Here is a 16,861-nt window from a genome sequence, read left to right as displayed (position 1 = left end):
CTTTTTTTCAGAATAAATCTTTAAAGTACCTAATTCCTTGTGGGAAATCAACTAAACTAAAGCAGGCTATTGTTATTTATGTAACATTCATATTTTTAAAACATCTTTATATAGATAGAATTCCACATACAATAAAGTCCACAAACTTAAAGTGTACAATTTTATATGTTCTGGCATAGGTGTTTACCTGTGAAGCCGCCGGCACAGTCAAGATAAAGAGCATATCCATAATCCCAAGAGTTTTCGCTTGTGCCCATTTGTAATCCCTCCTTGCCCTTCACTAGTCCCCTTTTTACCTTCCCAGGCAGCCAAGGATCTGCTTTCTGTCATGATAGGTTTGCTTCCATTTTCTAGATTTTTATATAAATGGAATCTACCGTGTGTATTCTTATTTTTTCCGGCTACTATTGCTTATACAAGTCTTTGCACTTTATCTTGGGTAGATACCTAAGAGTGGAATGGCTGGATTATATGTTAAGGATGTGTTTAACTTTTTAAGAAACTGCCAACCTGTTTTTCAAAGTGGTTGACCCACTTTACACTCTCACCAGCAGTGTGAGAGTTCTGATTGCTACACATCCTCACCCTCACTTGATATGGTAGGCCTTTTTAAAATTTGGCAGTTCTAATAGATATACAGTGATCTCAGTCTAGTTTTAATTTTCATTTCCCTAAGGACTAGTGATATTGAGCATCTTTTCATGTGGTCATTTGCCATCTGTATATCTTTGGGGATGTGTCTGCTCAGGTTTCCTGCTCATTTTTTTATTGGATTGTATATTAAGTTTCAAGAGGTTTTTATTTATTCTGGCTACAAGTCCTTTATCAGATATGTATTTTACAAATATTTTCACCCACTCTGGCTTATTTATGTTGTGTCTTTCAAAGAGCAAAAGTTTTAAATTTTGATGAAGTTCAATGTATCAAATTGTTCTTTTATGATTCATGCTTTTTGTGTCCTAAAAATACATAGCCTAACTCTAGAGTTACAAAGGTTTTTTTCTAGAGATTGTGTAGTTTTAGGTTGGATGGTTAGGTATGATGCATTTTGAGTTAATTTTTTATATGATACAGGTAGGATTGAGTTTTATTCAATCCTTGTTCCTTGCTGCTCCCTTCTCCCATGGCTTTGTCTTAAGGCCAGGCTCCTCTCTACCTCTCACAGGGCTCTTTTTCTTTTCTTTTCTTTTCTCTTCTCTTCTCTTTTCTCTTTCTCTTTTCTTTTCTCTGTTCTGTTCTGTTCTGTTCTTTTCTTTTCCAGAAGGAATCTCTTTGTCGCCCAGGCTGGAGTGCAGTGGCACAATCTCAGCTCACTGCAACCTCCATCTCTCAGGGTCAAGCGATCCTCCTGCCTCAGCCTCCCAACTAGCTGGGACCAAGCTTAGCTATTTTTGTATTTTTAGTAGAGATGGGGTTTCACCATGTTGGCTAGGCTGGTCTGGAACTCCTGACCTCAAGTGATCCACCTGCCTCAGCCTCCCAAAGTGCTGGGAATGCCACCATGAGCCACCACACCCAGCTCACAGGGCTCTTTGATTAAAGTTGACCCTTTCTTGAGTTAGTTTTATAATCAGTCCTAATCAGTCACTATTTTTTGCAGAAATGTTTACAGCAAAGTCTGTTGCTTAAAAATCTAATGGCTTTTCATGGTTGTTTTCCTCTCTGAAGATTTTGTATGTATTTTGATTATCAGGATATGACATCTGTGTAGGCATATTCCTTGGTGTTAGCAGGACCTAGACCATTGCCATCAGAGGTGTTACGTCTGTAATGTAAAATGGTCAGCACTCTTTTGGAGAACTCTAGAATGATAATGTGAGAACTTAGCTTTATAAGCTGTTTTTCATATTGGTATTGTCTTTTTTTTTTTTTTAATTAGACTTTATTACAACTACCACCTGCCATGGTAGAAGAAGGTGAGGAAGTTCAAAATCAAGAAACAGAATTGGAAACAGAAGAAGAGGCTATGACTGTTCAAGTTGACATCATACCCAGTCCAACAGACACCAGCTGCAGTCAAGAAACTCCAGCCTTTCAAACTGACACCACTCCTAGTCAGACTGAGACCACCGCCAGTGAGACAGGAGCCAGTTCCAATCCAGAAGCCATCCCTGCTTTATCTGAGACCACCACTACTGTGGCAGGAGCTGTATCTGCACCTGCAGAGGCTTACACACCTCAGGATGCCACATCTGCCCCAGAAGGGACCAAGTAGCCAAACTGTAGTCCTAAAGGAGGACATGTCATTCAAAAAGTCTGAGTAAAGTTATTTTCTGTATTTTATATTTGCTTCTGCCATTTTACTGTCACTAATTAATGTTCAGTTCTTATATTAACTGGTTTTGGTGTCTTGAATATATTTTTTTAAATTATGTGTATGAACAATTCTAGTTTCATTTGTTCAATCAGAAGAGTAAATAACCATTCCTCTCATGTTTTGATCACTGAGTGTATCTGTAATCATACCTACATTAAAATCATTTTCTGTAGAATATATAATATATACTGCACATTTTTAGTGAACTTCTCTAAAGAAGAGGACAGAATACACCAGACTTAACCATGAATACGCTTAAGTGTCCAAATTGGGAAGGAACTTGTTTCTTCTGTTATACTATCAAATGCTTAAATGCTGTTTCCTTTTTTCTTACTGTTCTTTACATAAAGTAATATCTTTATGTAAAGATACTACTGGCAGTAAGATACAGGTTTCTCCGATCTTTCAGAGTGGTCACATGCATTTCCTTCTCTCAAATCTTAGAATCACCTAAGATGTCTGTTTATTCTTGAGGCACACCTCAGACTGAATGAGTCAGAATCTCAGGATTAGAGCCCAGGAATCTATATTTTAGGAGGTTCTCCACACCACTAATGTTTGGGTTGCTGGCAGAGTGGCATCAGCCAAGGCTGGTGAGGCTGAGCCAGGATTTGTCATCAGCTAAATAGGAAGACTCTGCCAAATCAATCTGGGCAAGAAGCAGGATCCTGAGTCTGGGCAATGAGAGTCAGAGAACTTAACTCCTGTGTGCAGGGTAGAATTTTCCTATGGCAGAAATTCTGTTTTCTGCCTTATTTTTCTTGGGATAATCAGCCATAAGGAGACCTTCAGGTAAAATGTGGTTCAAATATGGGAAAGCAGAGGTACTTAGGACCTTGCTACTCAAGTATGATTTGTGAACCAACAGCATCAACATCGTATTGAAGTTTGGTATTTATAGAAATGCAGAAGTTTGGGCTCTGCTCCAAACCTATTAAATCTAAATCTACATTGCAACAAAGTCCCCAGGTGATTCACAGGCACTTTGTAGTTTGAGAAGCGTGTACTAAGATTACTGTGTTGTCTTCACATGAATGAGGCTATAATGGTAGAATTACCAGTGAATGTGACTAATGTTTTCTGACAAAGGACCTCTGCTTATAAGGTCCCTGGGCATGGTGCCCAGAACTGGGGGAAAAAAAAAAAAAAAGAAATGTTTATGTGTATGTGTAGAGGGGAAAATTGCCCACTAGTTCTCTGTTTCCCAGTTTGATCATCTGCTAGAGTATCTAAAGGGGAGCATTTCCCCCAAAGTGTCTCCTCTAGTGCATCTACCTATGGGCCTGGCCATGTCCAAGGAATCTTTGAAGAAACAAGCAAGAACTGCACACTTATCATTGAAATCCTTCTGGTCCTGACATTTTGAAGGAATGATTGCTTCATAAGGAAGTTAAACCCAGAAAGTCAAGTCAGTTATATTTTTGAGTAACTAGTGTTTGCTCAGCTCTACCAGGCTGTGTTGAGTATGGTCCAGACTCTCATTTTATGATGTGTCCTACTGCGTCAGGACACTTGTGTCAGTGTCAGGTGAGGAGGGGAGATGAGAGTGATGAGGCGATGAGAGGAGTGAAATACCAAGGACGCGATACTAGGAAACCCAGGTCTATTTGTTATCAGAGTAAGGATCAAGCCAGATAGCCTGTTATGTAATTGCACTTTTAAAAGATTTTGAAAGCAGGTGCTGTGGGCATCTGTATGCACTCATAGAATTATTTTCATTTGTAACTATATGGTATCAGGCCAAGCAAGGGAAAGAAGCTTTACTGTATTACCATCTTTCCTGGAAAAGACTGATTTTTCTCTCTCCCTTAGGGGATATGAGGTATGATACCTGCAACCAAAATAAGTGGACTGTTAAGCTGCTCTCTCAGCTATTTTCCAAGCAATGTACATCACTCTTGCCTAGATGAGTGACCATACTTTTTTCCTTGCTGCTTGGTTTTTCTGTCACTAAAAAGCAAATTTAGGTGGAAGATGGATGGGTAAGTCCTTTGTCCTTGTCAAAAGAATTTAAAAAGGGGTAAAGGCGGTGGGATTTGAATTCTTTTAAACTGTTTATTCATTGGAAAGGCAAGTGAGTGGCAGTTGACTATAGAATCTTGGGAATTTTTGAAGGAATTTAAGAGCTCTACTTATTTTAAGTAATGAGGAAACAATCAGAGAGACTTAACCAGGGTGGCAACTGTGGAAGAGTGGGGTAGAATCCAAGTCTACAGTTCTACAGCAGTGCTTTATTTTTTCAATCAAGCATACATGAGGGATTGCTTAATAAATTCAAGGGTTTTCTATATAATTTGAGATTACTACAGACACAGGTACTCTAGCCATGTGACTATTTCAGATTAGTGTTCCCATTGCTCTCCATCCTGTTTTTCACATCTAAATATGTCATGATTTTAGAATCTCTTTTTAAAGAAAACCAAAAAGAGGCATGCCAAAAACAATGAGCATGAAATGAAGCAATTCAAGTATTTAGAATTTCTTTTTTTTTTCTCAAAATGCTGAGTTAAGAAAGTTCATTGCCAACAGTTGAGAATAAATAGCTCTATTGATTTAGGCAAATGAATGAGAAGATCTAAACATCAAGACTCCTGAAGTTGGTGTAATAAAAGTTGAGATGTTTTGCTAGATGCTGAGAGAAAAGGCATAAATGGGCCATTCGTGCTTCTGTAAACAAATGAAATTTTGTAATGATCAGGAGACAGCATGATACTGTAAAACACACTTTGGACTCATCCAGACCTGGCTCAGAATTTTACCTAATTTGCTTATCCGCATTTGGTTTGACCTTAGGCAAATTTTATAACCTCTCTAAGCCGGTTTTCTTTATTTGTAAATAATAGGGAAAAGATCTGTTTGGATTTGGGGCAGGAGAGTTGTTTGTTTTATAGGCTAATGTTTATGAAAATAATCTCCAGTTAGGTGCTTAGTAAATACCAGTTTCTCTCTCTGTTTTTCTTCAAAACTTTGTTGACAATGTAGGACATTGCCAACCAATCCTTTGACATGAGTGCTTAGCCATGCCCCAATCCAGGGAGCATGAAGGATGATCAAGAAAGGGGACACCTAGTGGCAGCTGACCTTTGAGGATCTGTCTAGGATCGGGTCTACTGATTTGGGACCTCTGAATCAGTACATTATAACATCGAGGTGATCTCTGCCAAAATTAAAGTTCTAGCAGAACAGCATAAGTAGAGGAAGACACTAGGTCTTTCTGAAATACGGAGCTGATAGCTTCTATCAGTCCTGAATTCTGTGCTGTCCCACCCCCAAATCATCTTTATTGTTGCATGTACTTAGCTTTGTGCCTTGAATTGCTGTTTCCTTTTTATCTTGCACTCAGATGGTATTTTTAGAGATGTTTCTTCAATCAAAACAAGATAAAGGTTTAAAAAAAAAACAAAGTGACCCTTTTGCATAAGCCAGAAGAGCAGTGCCTTGCTTCCTGTGAAAAATGCTTGGCAGTTAGCCTGTGTAATTATTTAGCAATCATGTTAATAGATGTTTAAGAATAATGGAACTGGAGCAGTACTGAGCCAAGGGTGGAAATGAAGACATGTGAGACTATTTTTTCTTCATCCACCGATACTCTTCAGTTACAAGGATTTAATTTAAAAGGGTTTTAATTCAATGGAATCCAGAAGCTTTGGACGCGCCTGTTTTTCTTCTTAGAGACAAACCTGGAGCTTGACTCAGAATGCAGCATGGTACTCCTGACTGACAGTGTGCCAGCTTTATTCACTTATCTTTCTACCTTTTGGCTTACATTTATTTCAGGGCTGGCTGACCTTTTGAGCTTACGTACAAAGATGGCTGATACCATTATTTTTCAACATATATTACAGAAAATACTACTCTTGAAAAATACTCTGAGAAATATGTTCTATGGCCAGATAGGTTTGGGAAACAATGTTCCTCCTTTGCAGAATTGTAATGCACTGTTAGCTAATTAAAGGCTCTCAGATGTCCCACTGGAAATAATCATGTTTAGCTTTCTTTAACCTAGTATTTCCCAAACTTAATAGAGCATAAAACTTTTTTTTTTTTTTTTTAAATAAGATACCTTGGTTAGCTGTTTCCTTAGAACACAATTTAGGGACCAATATTGCCGGGCACGGTGGCTGCCGCCTGTAATCCCAGCAATTTGGGAGGCCGAGCCGGGCGGATCACCTGAGGTCAGGAGATCGAGACCATCCTGGCCAACTTGGTAAAACCCTGTGTCTACTAAAAATACAGAAATCAGCTGGGCGTGCTGGCAGGTGCCTGTAGTCCCAGTTATTCTGGAGGCTGAGGCAGGAGAATCACTTGAACCCAGGAGGCGGAGGTTGCAGTGAGCCGAGATGGGCGTCACTGCACTCCAACCTGGGCGACGAGCAAAAAACTCCGTCAAAAAAAAAAAAAAAAAAAAAAAAAAAAAAAAAGATACCTTAGATAGCTATTTCCTTAGAACACAGTTTGGGAACCAATATCTTTACATTGACTAAAACTGTGAATCTCCCTTTAAAAATAAAGCCCCAAAATCCTTTTTTTTTTTTCCTACAGGTAACCAGAGGGTGAAGTAACACAGCCGAAGAGGAAACCAGAAGTGAAGTGATTTGTACAAAATGTCGTAGTGTAATTTATTGAGTGTCATGTGGTATTAATAGCAACATCCTGAAAATGCAAATGAATAAAAGTTTGGTCAATGTACCATGACATTCCTTCGTGTGAGCCTCCTAAGAAAAGGTCACTGAGCATTCTCTGTTTACATTTTAATTTTAGACTCCAGAATTTCACACACAGTTTTTCTTCTCATTTCTTATGCAGGAAGAGTTCATATTTCCAATGTGTCTTGCTTTCTGTTCTTTAATTTTTGTTTCCTTAAAAAGTTTAAATTCCAAAAAGAGAAAAGGAGTACTTAGCATAACCAACAGAGGTGGTCTGGAAATAATAAAAGAAAATTAAGGCAAATATAAAACATGAAGACAGTTTCCTCTTATAAGAATGTTTCGGCCGGGTGTGGTGGCTCACGCCTGTAATCCCAGCACTTCGGGAGGCCGAGGCGGGCAGATCACGAGGTCAGGAGATCGAGACCATCCTGGCTAATACGGTGAAACCCTGTCTCTACTCAAAATACAAAATATTAGCCGGACGTGGTGGCGGGCGCCTGTAGTCCCAGCTACTCGGGAGTCTGAGGCAGGAGAATGGCGTGAACCTGGGAGGCGGAGCTTGCAGTCAGCGGAGATCATGCCACCGCACTCCAGCCTGGGTGACAGTGCGAGACTCTGTCTCAAAAAAAAAAAAAAATGTTTCACACACAAGGACCCCAGAAGTTGCCTTGCATTAGGTAGATTGAATTCTTTCTTGATCTCCAGAAATGACTGCCCCACAATCCTCTTCCCCTCCACCTTTGATTTAATGTTGTGCACTCTATTATACTTATCTCCGTGTTGCAATCTACGTTCAAGAACCTCAAAGGTAGCCGCTTCTCTTTGAAAGATGCCTGGTTTAATATAAACTCTTTTAATAAGCTGAATTTATTGACATTTTTCGAAAAAATTCTGGATGGGAAGTGATCCCTTTTCTACTTTAGTTCACTGATTCATTTGGGCCATTTTTGATTGGTTGGTTGGTTGGTTGGTTAGTTTTTTCCAACTGGTTTCTAGTTCAGTTGTCCACAAAGTGAACTAAAAGTGCTTACTGTGTTACTGTATTTTCATTGCCTTCTTGCTTCCAGTGCTGGTTTCTTCTAATCTCAGACTGCCATGAGAACAGTGTGGAATAGGAGTAGGCCTCGTTAATTTGCATGCCATTTCGTTGGTTGACTACTTTTCACAGAAGTGAATTGAGTTCAATATAAAACTTTGAAGATGTTTATGAAACTAGTATTTGTATATTAATAGACTATTGAATGCCAACTCTGTGCCAGGCAGCAATGCCAGAAGCAACTCTGGTACTTTATAGATGAGAACACCAAGGCATTGGGTGATTTGCCTGGGACACCACAGTTAATTGAACTGAGACTAGAACCATCATACAACTTTTAGGCAAATTCCTTACCATGCTGCTCTTTATACTTCTTTGCTTGAGACTCATTAAAGAACAGAACAACACCAACTGTGCATGAGTAAGACAAGCCTACTAAATAATTTCTCTTATGATCAATATACCAAAGAGACTAGGTTGCCAAAATCAGGATAGGAAATAAAAGGTCTCTAAAAAGAATGTCCCAATGTTTGCGATATTTATTCTTACAGGAGAAAGACAAATTAGTATTTGTTTTGGTTTGAAAAAGGAATGCGAAACACATAATAGGAAGGGACTCTAGTAATACTGTATGCCTCAAAATGCTAATTATCCTAAAGTCATTTTATATTTAAGCAGAAGCAGAGCATGTTAAGTAATAATAGTTTTGAAAGTGTGATTTCTGAGTGTGTTACCTTGACTCTTAGCTTCTCAAGAAAAGTAACCAGGACCTGGTGTCTGCTCCTGTTGCCTTTGCCTCTTGTTCCCTAGTCACTATGCGTGAGCACATCTCCATCCACGTTGGCCAGGCTCATGGCCAGATTGATAATCCCTGCTTAGAGCTCTGCTGCCTGGAACATGGCATCCAGCCCGATGGCCAGATGCCAAGTGACAAGACCACTGGGGGGGATGACTCCTTTGACATCAGTGAGACAGGTGCTGGCAAGCATATGCCCAGGGCAGTGTTTATAGACCTGGAGCCCACATTCATTGACAAAGTTCACATTGCCATCTACCACCAGCTCTTCTACCCTGAGCAGCTCATCACAGGCAAGGAAGATACTGCCAATAAGTATGCCCAAGGGCACTATACTATTGGCAAGGAGATCATTGGCTTCATGTTGGATCAAATTCTCAAGCTGGCCAACTGGTACACAAGTCTTCAGGGCTTCTTGGTTTTCCATAGCTTTGGTTAGGGAACTGGTTCTGGGTTCACTTCCCTGCTGATAGAATGTCTCTCTGTTCATTATGGCAAGAAGTCCAAGTTAGAGTTCATTTACTCAGTGTCCCAGGTTTCCACAGCTGTAGTTGAGCCCTATAACTCCATCCTCACCACCCACACTACCCTGCAGCGCTCTGAGTGTGCCTTTGTGGTAGACATCTGTCATAGAAACCTCAATATTGAGTGCTCACCCTACACTAACTGCCTTATTCTTCAGATTATGCCCTCTATCACTGCTTCCCTCAGAGTTGATGGCTCCCTGAATGCTGATCTGACAGAATTCCAGACCAACTTGGTGCCTATCCCCACGTCCACTTTTTTCTGGCCACATATGCCCCTGTTATCTCTGCTGAGAAAGCCTATCATGAACAGCTTTCTGTAGCAGAGATCAATGCTTGATTTGAGCCAGCCAACCAGATGATGAAATATGACCCTCGCCATAACAAATGATGGCTTCCTGCCTGTTGCACTGTGGTGACACCATAAAGATGTCAATGCTGCTGTTACCACCATCAAGACCAAGCACAATATCCAGTTTGTGCATTGGTGTCCCACTGGTTTCAAGGTTGGCATTAATTACCAGCTTCCCATGGTGGTACCTGATGAAGACCTGGCCAAGGTACAGAGAGCTATGTGCATGCTGGGCAATACCACAGCCGTTGCTGAGGCCTGGGCTCACCTGGACCACAAGTTTTGACGTGGTGTATGCCAGCCATGGCTTTGTTCACTGGTACATTCATGAGGGGGTAGAAGAAGGGTTTTCTAAGGCCCATGAGGACATGGCTGCCCTTGAGAAGGTTTATGAGGAGGTCGGTATAGATTCTGTTAAAGGAGACAGCAAGAAAGAAGGAGAGAAATATTAATTATCCATTCCTTCCAGCCCCGCAATATGTCTTATTCCCATAATTTAAGCTTCAACATTAATTGACAGGCATCAAAGCTTTCTGGTTAGATTGTTTTCACTCAGTGGAGATCAATGTTCCATACGTATCTGTAAGACTTTTCCATCATGTCTCAAAGTAAAGGCTTTAAGATTAAAAGAGAGAGAGAGAGAGAGTTCAAATAAAGGGAAAAACAAGATTTACCAAGACTTACATTTTTAATCATTATACATCAGCTGGGTCAGCCTTCTGATTACACTTCCTATCACAAACCCAGCATTAATGTATTTGGGAGCTGAAAATAACATCCATGTGAGTTAAAGTTCCCAGGAGTAAAAGTCTGTGTGTAAAACAAATCAAGATCATGTTATGTAATTACAGAAATAAATTGTGATAAGTTTTTTCAGGGCTATCATTGTAAATCTTGATCTAGTTGAACTCTTATTAAAGGAATGGGTTCATTTGAGCAAATGGAGAATATGTCTGCAGAAATACAGTCCTACCTTGGGGAAAAAGTCATGAATGTCAACTGCGATAGCTCAGGAATTAAATTGATCAGGCGGATCTCTTAACTTGCCAATGTACTATTAATAGTGGGCATGAGAAGTGAAATTGTTGGTTCTTGTCTAGAGTTAACAATGACTGGAATCAACTTCTCTTGCCCTGGCTAGTCTGAAAAATAGAATGCAAGTCAAATGAATGCAAAGATCTCTGACATCAGACTCAGTGCTCTGATAACAGATTAAAGGGATCAGCTATGAGGAGTTCCTTAATTAGCAGGCCCTGGCATGAAGCAGGACATGCTATGTATCAGTAGGCATTTTGGGGCCCTGAAGGATACATTTGATATGTTTTGTGATACATATACATTTATTTTTTGAAAACAATGACAATAGGAGAGTGTCTTTAGTCTAGCCAAAGTTTTGTCAATTTTATTTATCTTTCCCCAAAAAACCAACTTTTCATTTTGTTGGTCTGTATTGTTTTCTAGTCTCAATTTCATTTATTTCTGCTCTAACCTTTAGTATTTCTTCTACCAATTTTGGGTTTGGCTTGTTCTTGCTTTTCTAGTTCCTTGAGGTTCATAATTGGGTTGTTTATTTGAAGTCTTTCCACCTTTTTGATACAGGTGTTTATTGCTATAAACTTCCCTCTTAGTACTACTTCTGCTGTATCCCATAGATTTTGGTATGTTGTATTTCCATTTCCATTTGTTTCAAGACATTTTAAATTTCCTTCTTAAAGTCTTTATTCACCCATGGGTCGATCAGGGGCATGTTGTTTAGTTTCCATGAGTTTGTGAAGTTTCTGAAGTTCCTCTTGTTATTGATGTCTAGTTTTATTCCATTGTGGTCAGAAAAGATACTTGATATGATTTCTACTTTTTAAAATTTGTTCAAAGTTGTTTTGTGCCATAAGATATAGTCTATTCTAAATAATGTTCCATGAAAAGAAGGTACATCCTGCAACAGTTGGGCGAAATGTTCTGTAAATGTCAGTTAGACCTATTAGGTCTAGTATATAGTTTAACTCTGGTGTTTCTTTATTGATTTTCTGTCTAGGTAATCTGTCCATCACTGAGAGTGGAGTGTTAAAGTCCCCATATTATTGTTGTATTGGAGTCTATTTCTCCCTTCAAATCTATTAATTTTTGCTTTATATGCTTGGGAGCTTTGGTGTTTGATGCATAGATATTTATAATTGTTATATCCTCTTGCTGAATTGACCCCTTAATCGTTAGTGACCTTCTTTGTCTCCTTTTACAGTCTTTGATTTGTAGTCTATTTTGTCTGATATAAGTATAGCTACTCCCTTTTTTTGTTGTTTCTAGTTGCATGAAATATCTTTTTCCACTCTTTTACTTTCAATCTATATGTATCTTTGTAGGTGAAATGGTTTTCTTGTAAAAAGCATATAGTTAGGGCTTCTTTGTCCATTCACCCACTCTTTGACTTTTAATTGAAGAATTTTGTCCATTAACATTCATTATCATTATTGATATATAAGGACTTACTACTGTTGCCTGTTTTCTGATTGTTTTGTAACTCCTGGCCTGTATGCTTTCCATGGAGAAGCTTGTTGCCAGATGAATTGGAGCTCCTTGATATGTTACTTGCTTCCTTTGTCTTGCTTCTTTTATGATTCTTTGTCCTTGACCTTTGAGAGTGTGATTATTATATGCCTTGGGGTACTCTTATTTGGGTCAAATATGTTTGATGTTCTCTGACCTTCCTATATTTGGATATGTATATCTTTTTCTAGTTTTGACAAGTTTTGTTATTTCTTTGAATAAGCTTTCTACCCTTTGCCCTTGCTCAACTCCCTCTTGAACATCAAAATTCTTAGATGTGATCTTTTGAGGTAATTTTCCTTATTTTGTAGGTGATTTTTATTACTTTTCATTCATTTTTCTTTTGTCTCCTCTGTGTATTTTCAAATAGTGTGTCTTCAATCTCTGATTCTTTCCTCCACTTAATCCATTCTACTGTTGAGCGCTTATAACAAATTGTTCAGCTTAGCAAATAAATTTCTCAGTCTAAAAAATTTCTATTCAATTTCTTTGTGTTATTTCAATCTCTTTATTAAGTATTTCTGATAAATTTTTGAATTGCTTTTCTGTGTTAGCTTAGAAATCACTGAGTTTCCTTAAACCACTATTTTGAGTTATTGGTTAAAAAGTTCATATATTGCTTTCTTGCCTTGCTTTTCTTTTTTTCTTTTACTTTAAGTTCTGGGATGCATGTGCTGAACGTGTAGGTTTGTAACATAGGTATATATGTGCCATGGTGGTTTGCTGCACCTGTCATCTAGGTTTTAAGCTCTGCCTGCATTAGGTATCTGTCCTAATGTCTTCTTGCTAGGGTCACTGATTGCTTGCTTTGTTTGTTTGGGGAGATCATGGTTCCCTGTTTGCTGCTGTTTCTTGTGGACATATATCTATGTCTTTGCATTGAAAGATTAGTTTTCTATTCCAGCCTTCTCTGCCGAACTTGTTTTGGTTTTTATTGCATATATTTGGTTAGAGGTTCTTTACCGCCAGGTCACTGCCTCCTTTTCAGCTCTAGGTGGTGCCTTAAGCCCAGGTTTCACCTTGGCTCTAGTAAACACTCCAAGCACAGCTCTTCCTGAATAGGAGAGGTTCTGAAGGGAATGTCCTGGCATTGTAAGAAGGCCGGCTAGGGGTTTTTGCTAAGGGGATCTGTGGGATGGATCTTCTACAGCATGGTGCTGCTGAGCAGCCACTGATTTGGCATCTCCTTTGGCAGAGTTACAGAGCAGAGCTTCCAAGGCTGGGGATGGTAATCCCATCTTCCCCCTTTGTCTCTGCCTGTCCCCAGGGATAGTTCTGTCTTCAGGCACTCAAGATACTTCCTGCAGGTTAAGAGAGGGACAGGTCTTCTGCCAGGAAACCCAACCTCATGGGAAAACTGGTTGTCCACATCAATCTCACTTTCTCCAATATGGAAACAAGTGAGGCCAGGCGCGGTAGCTCACACCTGTAATCCCAGCACTTTGGGGGGCCGAGGCAGGCAGATCACAAGGTCAGAGATCAAGACCATCCTGGCCAACATGATGAAACCCCATCTCTACTAAAAATACAAAAATTAGCTAGATGTGGTGGCGCACGCCTGTAGTTCCAGCTACTCGGGAGGCTGAGGCAGGAGAATTGCTTGAACCTGGGAGGCAGAGGTTGCAGTGAGCTGAGATCCTGCCATGGCACTCCAGCTTGGCGACAGAGCACGACTCCCTCTCAAAAAAAAAAGAAAAAAGAAAAAAGAAACAAGTGACCAAGTGAGTTGGGGGAAAATTTTCTGTGGACTTGGTGCCCAACAGAAAGAGGAGTCTTATTTTCTTACAGTCTTCTCAGTGTTTTCCACTCCTCTGTGGCCCTAAGAACCATCTCTCTTGATCCTTGAGTTCTAAAATATTTCTCATGGTAATCTTGGTGCTGTATATTTGTTTTTGGTTTTCTACAAGAGGGAATAAAAACAGCTTGCTACGACACTGCCACTTTGAAACCAGAAGTCAGACTGGCTGATCTTTAAGGTCCTGTCTTCTGTCACAATTACTTCTGCCTGTTTTTGATCTTTATATAAATTGAATCATACATAATGTACTTCTTGTGTTTACCTCCTCAAATACATTTCTCTGAATGATGTGAGGTAGGGTTCAGCAGATTAACTGAGTACTATTTATTCAAAAGACCATCCTACAGTGCACTACACTGCAATGTAGTAGCATCTGTGTCATAAATCAAGTGATTATGTATGTGTGGGTCTGTTTCTGTAATTTCTTTGGTTTCATTGGCATATATTTCATCTGTTGTACCAACATTTCACTGTTTTAATTACTGTAACTTTATAATAAGTTTTAACTTGTGTATATCCTTTAGCCATATTCTTCATAATTATTGGCAACTTTTAGTCCTTGTATAAATTTTAGAATTATTTTGTCAATTCCACAAAAAAAATTACCAGACTTTTATTGGGATTACACTAAATCTACAGATCAATCTGGGGGAAAATTGGCATCTTACAACCTAGGAATATAGTAACTCTTCATTTACTTAGGCCTTCTTAAACTCAATAACGTTTTATAATTTTCTGTATAAAGGTCATGGTCATTTTTTGTTAAATGTATTCCTAGGTATTTATTTATACTAGTGTAAGTGATACTTTCTAAAATTACATTTCTAGTTGTTTGTTACTAATATATAGAAATACATTTTGTATGTTGCACTGGTATTTAGCAGTGTCAGTGAATTCACCTATTTCTTGTAATTTGACTATAGATTATTTTAGGTTCTCTATATGCATAATTATGTCATCTGTGAATACAAAAGGTTTTTTCTTCCATCTTCATACTTTTAATTTCCTTTTCTACCTGTATGCCTTTCATTTTCTTTTTCGCCCTCATTGACCTTTGCAGGCCTCCAGCACAATGTTGATTAGAGATGGTCAGAACAAGTGTCTTCGTTTCTTCCCAATTTTAGGGGCAAACTTTCAATATTTCACCACTAAGTATAGTGTTTGCTATAGGTTTTTGCATATACTCTGTATCAGATTTTAAGAATTTCTTTCTATTCCTAGCTTGCTGGGTGTTTCTTTTTTAATCATTAATGTACGCTGAATTCCAACAAATGCCTTTTCTATGTCTATCAAAATGATCGTATGCTTTCCTATATTTATTTATTTTTATTTTACTTTAAGTTCTGGGATACCTGTGCTGAACATGCAGGTTTGTTACATGGGTATACAGGTGCCATAGTGGTTTGCTGCACCTATCAACCCGTCATCTAGGTCTTAAGCTCCGCATGCATTAGGTATTTGTCCTAATGCTGTCTCGCCCCAATCGTATGCTTTTCTTTATTTTGTTAATGTGGTGGATTACGTTGATTTATTTTTTTCTATTGATTGATTTTTTTTCTAATTAGGGACATAAGTTGCTACTCTTCACATGACTGGTAATTTTTCGTTGGATGTTGGACATTACAAATGCTGTGTTATTGGAGGTCTGGATTTTGCTGTCTTCCTTTAAAGAGTGTTGAGGTTTGTTTCAGCAGGCAATTACATGTGGATTAGATCTACCTTTTCGATGTTTGTTTTTAAGCTTTGTTAGACAGGTATAGAGTACCTTTACTCTAAGGCTAACTTAGCTCTATTACCAAGCTATGGCCCTTCTCTGGCCCCTGTTGGATGCCCCAGGTTTTCAATGAAGTGTTTCTACTTGGGTTGATATAAATTAAAACGTTTTCTACTGTATGAGCTCTAGGAATTGTTTAGTAGAGCTCTGAGGCGGTTGTCTTTTGATCTCATGAAGTTTCACCCCATGCATTTACAGATTAGTATTCAGCCAGGACTCGAGGGGACCCCTCTTTAGATTTCTGGAGCCCCTTCTTTGTGTAACTTCTTCCTTTTAGTTACTCTGCCTTACAAATTCCAGCCAGCACAGCCTTCCCAAGTTTCTGTCTCTTTTTTTTTGTTTGTTTGTTTTATACTTTAAGTTCTAGGGTACATGTGCACAACATGCAGGTTGTTACATGTGTATACATGGGCCATGTTGCTGTGCTGCACCCATTCACTCATCATTTACATTAGGTATATCTCCTCATGCTATCCCTCCCCACTCCACAACAGGCCCTGGTGTGTGATGTTCCTCTTCCTGTGTCCAAGTGTTCTCATTGTTCAGTTCCCACCTATGAGTGAGAACATGCGGTGTTTGGTTTTCTGTTCTTGCGATAGTTTGCTGAGAATGATGGTTTCCAGCTGCATCCATGTCCCTACAAAGGACATGAACTCATCCTTTTTTATGGCTGCATAGTATTCCATGGTGTATATGTGCCACATTTTCTTAATCCAGTCTGTCACTGATGGACATTTGGGTTGATTCCAAGTCTTTGCTATTGTGAATAGTGCTGCAATAAACATGTGTGCATGTGTCTTTCTAGCAGCATGATTTATAATCCTTTGGGTATATACCCGGTACTGGGATGGCTGGGTCAAATGGTATTTCTAGTTCTAGATCCTTGAGGAATGGCCACACTGTCTTCCACAATGGTTGAACTAGTTTACAGTCCCACCGACAGTATAAAAGCGTTCCTGTTTCTCCACATCCTCTCCAGCACCTGTTGTTTCCTGACTTTTGAAAAGTTTCCGTCTCTTAAGTTCAGTGAGACTGCTGGGCTTCTACTTAGGTTCCCCTAAGCAAAGGCAAACT

At 39.1% G+C, this 16,861-nt stretch overlaps 1 protein-coding gene and 1 pseudogene across 5 annotated transcripts in view; both read left to right on the top strand.

Annotated features, from left to right (window-relative positions):
* Positions 1–7,142, top strand: part of AQR (aquarius intron-binding spliceosomal factor) — a 154,036-nt gene extending 146,894 nt beyond the window's left edge. For 3 of the 5 annotated variants that reach the window (XM_050797541.1, XM_050797536.1, XM_050797540.1), the window contains one exon: positions 1,880–6,366. In XM_050797541.1, coding sequence (XP_050653498.1) covers positions 1,880–2,215 — 336 coding nt within the window. In that variant the 3' untranslated portion in view covers positions 2,216–6,366. Of the gene's footprint in view, positions 1–1,879 lie in introns of all 5 variants that reach the window. The other 2 variants (XM_050797539.1, XM_050797537.1) reach the window with 2 other exon arrangements.
* Positions 7,143–7,594: 452 nt separating this feature from the next.
* On the top strand, positions 7,595–12,327 carry LOC126958843 (tubulin alpha-1B chain-like; annotated as a pseudogene).
* Positions 12,328–16,861: the final 4,534 nt, after the last annotated feature.

This window comes from Macaca thibetana, chromosome 7 (assembly GCF_024542745.1).
Source record: "Macaca thibetana thibetana isolate TM-01 chromosome 7, ASM2454274v1, whole genome shotgun sequence".
In the NCBI taxonomy this organism is placed as follows: Eukaryota; Metazoa; Chordata; class Mammalia; order Primates; family Cercopithecidae; genus Macaca; species Macaca thibetana.
This window is presented reverse-complemented; position numbering and strand designations above follow the sequence as displayed.